This window comes from Pteropus vampyrus, unplaced genomic scaffold (genome assembly GCF_000151845.1).
Source record: "Pteropus vampyrus isolate Shadow unplaced genomic scaffold, Pvam_2.0 Scaffold123, whole genome shotgun sequence".
Lineage (NCBI taxonomy): Eukaryota > Metazoa > Chordata > Mammalia > Chiroptera > Pteropodidae > Pteropus > Pteropus vampyrus.
Genome location: NW_011888904.1, coordinates 2,252,307 through 2,254,738, shown reverse-complemented (window position 1 = coordinate 2,254,738; position 2,432 = coordinate 2,252,307). Strand labels below are relative to the sequence as shown.

General features: G+C 32.7%; 1 protein-coding gene across 3 annotated transcripts in view; it reads right to left on the bottom strand.

Annotated features, from left to right (window-relative positions):
- The window catches only part of NCBP1 (nuclear cap binding protein subunit 1), a 38,687-nt gene that overhangs the window by 18,222 nt on the left and 18,033 nt on the right, over positions 1 to 2,432 (bottom strand). For 2 of the 3 annotated variants that reach the window (XM_011366236.1, XM_023534219.1), the window contains 2 exons: positions 1,371 to 1,481; positions 546 to 610 (listed from right to left, as the gene is read on the bottom strand). In XM_011366236.1, coding sequence (XP_011364538.1) covers positions 546 to 610; positions 1,371 to 1,481 — 176 coding nt within the window. The remainder of the gene's footprint in view (positions 1 to 545; positions 611 to 1,370; positions 1,482 to 2,432) is intronic. The other variant, XM_023534218.1, reaches the window with a different exon arrangement.

Sequence of the window (2,432 nt, the reverse complement as noted above, 5' to 3'; positions counted from 1 at the left end):
CTAAGAAAGGTGCTATATAGACTTCATCCAAAAGCAGGCAGTGGGCATGCAATTACCACAGCTATAAAAATCCAATATGGTCTTTTATTTAAACAGTCTTGAAGCTGTAGTTATGTAGAAGCTAATTACTTTAGATGTTGACACTATAAACAGAAGTACATACATATGTTTATACATAATAAGTAGTAGACTCTGCTTCTACATAGAGGTTAGCATAAAGCTTATTTTAAAAGCTGACATAGCCAATTACAGAGGGAAAAGTATAACTATACCAAAGCACCAAACAAGTAAACAATGAATGGAATTAAAGAAAACCTCAGCACGAGCATCATTATCATACTGAAAGTTAGACTAGAAAGTGTAATGTTACATTACAACAAGTATGAGTTTTATTTTTATACGAAGGATTATTTTGGGGAGGCAAGAAAGAAAAATCAACGTGAAAGTTCTTAACAAGGCAAATGTTTTGCTGATCAAATTATTCTACAAAGTACAGGGAGTAGAAGCTGCTAACAACCAGTACAGAAATGAGGCAATTAGTATACCTGTCTACGCAGGTAGTATTCATTGTGTCCAAACGCATATATAGCATTTCAGTTGCCTGTGCAAGCTGTGAATTTGATAAGGAAAATATTCTCCACTCTCCTTCAAAATAAATGGTGATAGAAAAAATAAATAACAAATGAAAAATAATGTTGAACATCTTTTCATGTAATTCACCTTTTTAAAAAAACAGCTTTGAGGTATGAGTGACATACAAAAATTTGGTGTGTATACACCCGTGAAATCAAGATAATGAACATTTATATCACCTCCAACATTTCTTCATGCTCCTTTGTAGTCAATTTTTCCTTCTCCCTCTCCTCACCTAAATCCCCAAGCAAAATATTGGTCGGCTGTCACTGGATTACTTTGCATTTTCTAGAATTTTGTGTAAATGTAATCATATAGTATGAATTATTTGTTTGGCATCTTTTAGTCAGCATAATTACTTTGTAATTCATTCATGTTGTTGCCAGCATCAAAAACTTATTCCTTTTTATTATGTAGTATTTCATTGTATAAGTATAACACAATTTGTTAATCCATTCATATACTGATGGATATTTGGATTGTTTCCAGTTTGGGGCTATTACAAATAAAGTTTCTATGAACATTAATGCCTAAGTCTTTGTAGGGACTTGTGTTTTCATTTCTCTTGGTAAATACTTAAGAGTGGAATGGCTGGACTGTATGGTACATATATGGTTGACTTTTAAAGAAATGTCGAACTGTTTTTATGAAGTGATTTAAACCCACTAGCAGAAATATTTACTAACTTTTTAAAACTAGGCCAAACAGAGTAAGTTTAAAAACAAAGGAAAGGATACAACTTGGGGTAGAGAGCCAGGCTGAAGTTTGCAAAGTTCAATGAGAAGTGTCGTATACATCACATCAATGTGAGGGGGTGCTGGAAGTTGAAACAGCTCTGCAAAGATCACCTACAAAAGAATCAGGAGTCAGAACTCAATTCGACAGCTATCTATGCACTTCTACTATTAAAAGACCATACATTCTCAATATAAAACTCCATGACATTTATAATGAAAAAATTACTTTTTTACCTTTAGAATTATGCTCTTTAAAACACGAAGATCTATAATACTATAATGAAAATTTCTCCTCTCTATAACTCAATCAAATAAGAATATGCAAATATTAATGCTAATTTGATACTCCTAGAGAACCATACAATTAATTTCTAACTTTGGAAGTATAAGAGTTGATTTACCGAGGGACTCACAGACCCATCAGTTTCATTCTCATAAGCAGTAAAAAACTCTTATTAAACTAGGATGAAAAAAAGTCATTCCACTCTGCTACTTAAAACTGGTACCTAGAAACCTTTTTGATAATCCAAGACTTCTTTGCCATGCCTCTTGTTAGGAAACTTGCTTCCACCTTCCCTATATTATTTGTGGACTGCCTACCTAGAATTCTAAAGGCTGATGTGCATTCCTTCCTTTGACTCCCACCTCAAACACTTTTGTACTTCATCATAACTTTCTACACATTTTGCATATTTAAAGGTATGACTTATAGCCCTCATTTCAACTGACATGTCAGTGAGTCAAATTCAGAGCCCAAGCTTACTCTTAAGAGTTGAAAAATAAGACAGAAGCAGTACTTTTAAGAAAGCACACAAATGCACTATAAAGTGAATCTTAAATAAAACATAACTATGCTCATGAGTATTTTAAAATAAAGGAATATGCAATTGACAGTTTGACCTATGTGTCAAGTGAAAGTACTGGTTATTGGGACATAAACCTCACAAGGTGTTCAAATATACTACTTATATCATCCTTCTGTATTACTTAATATAGGGTCAAAAGTACTATCTATTCTTCCTACTTCCAAAAACAATTGGCTTTTTTCATTTTTAATAATAA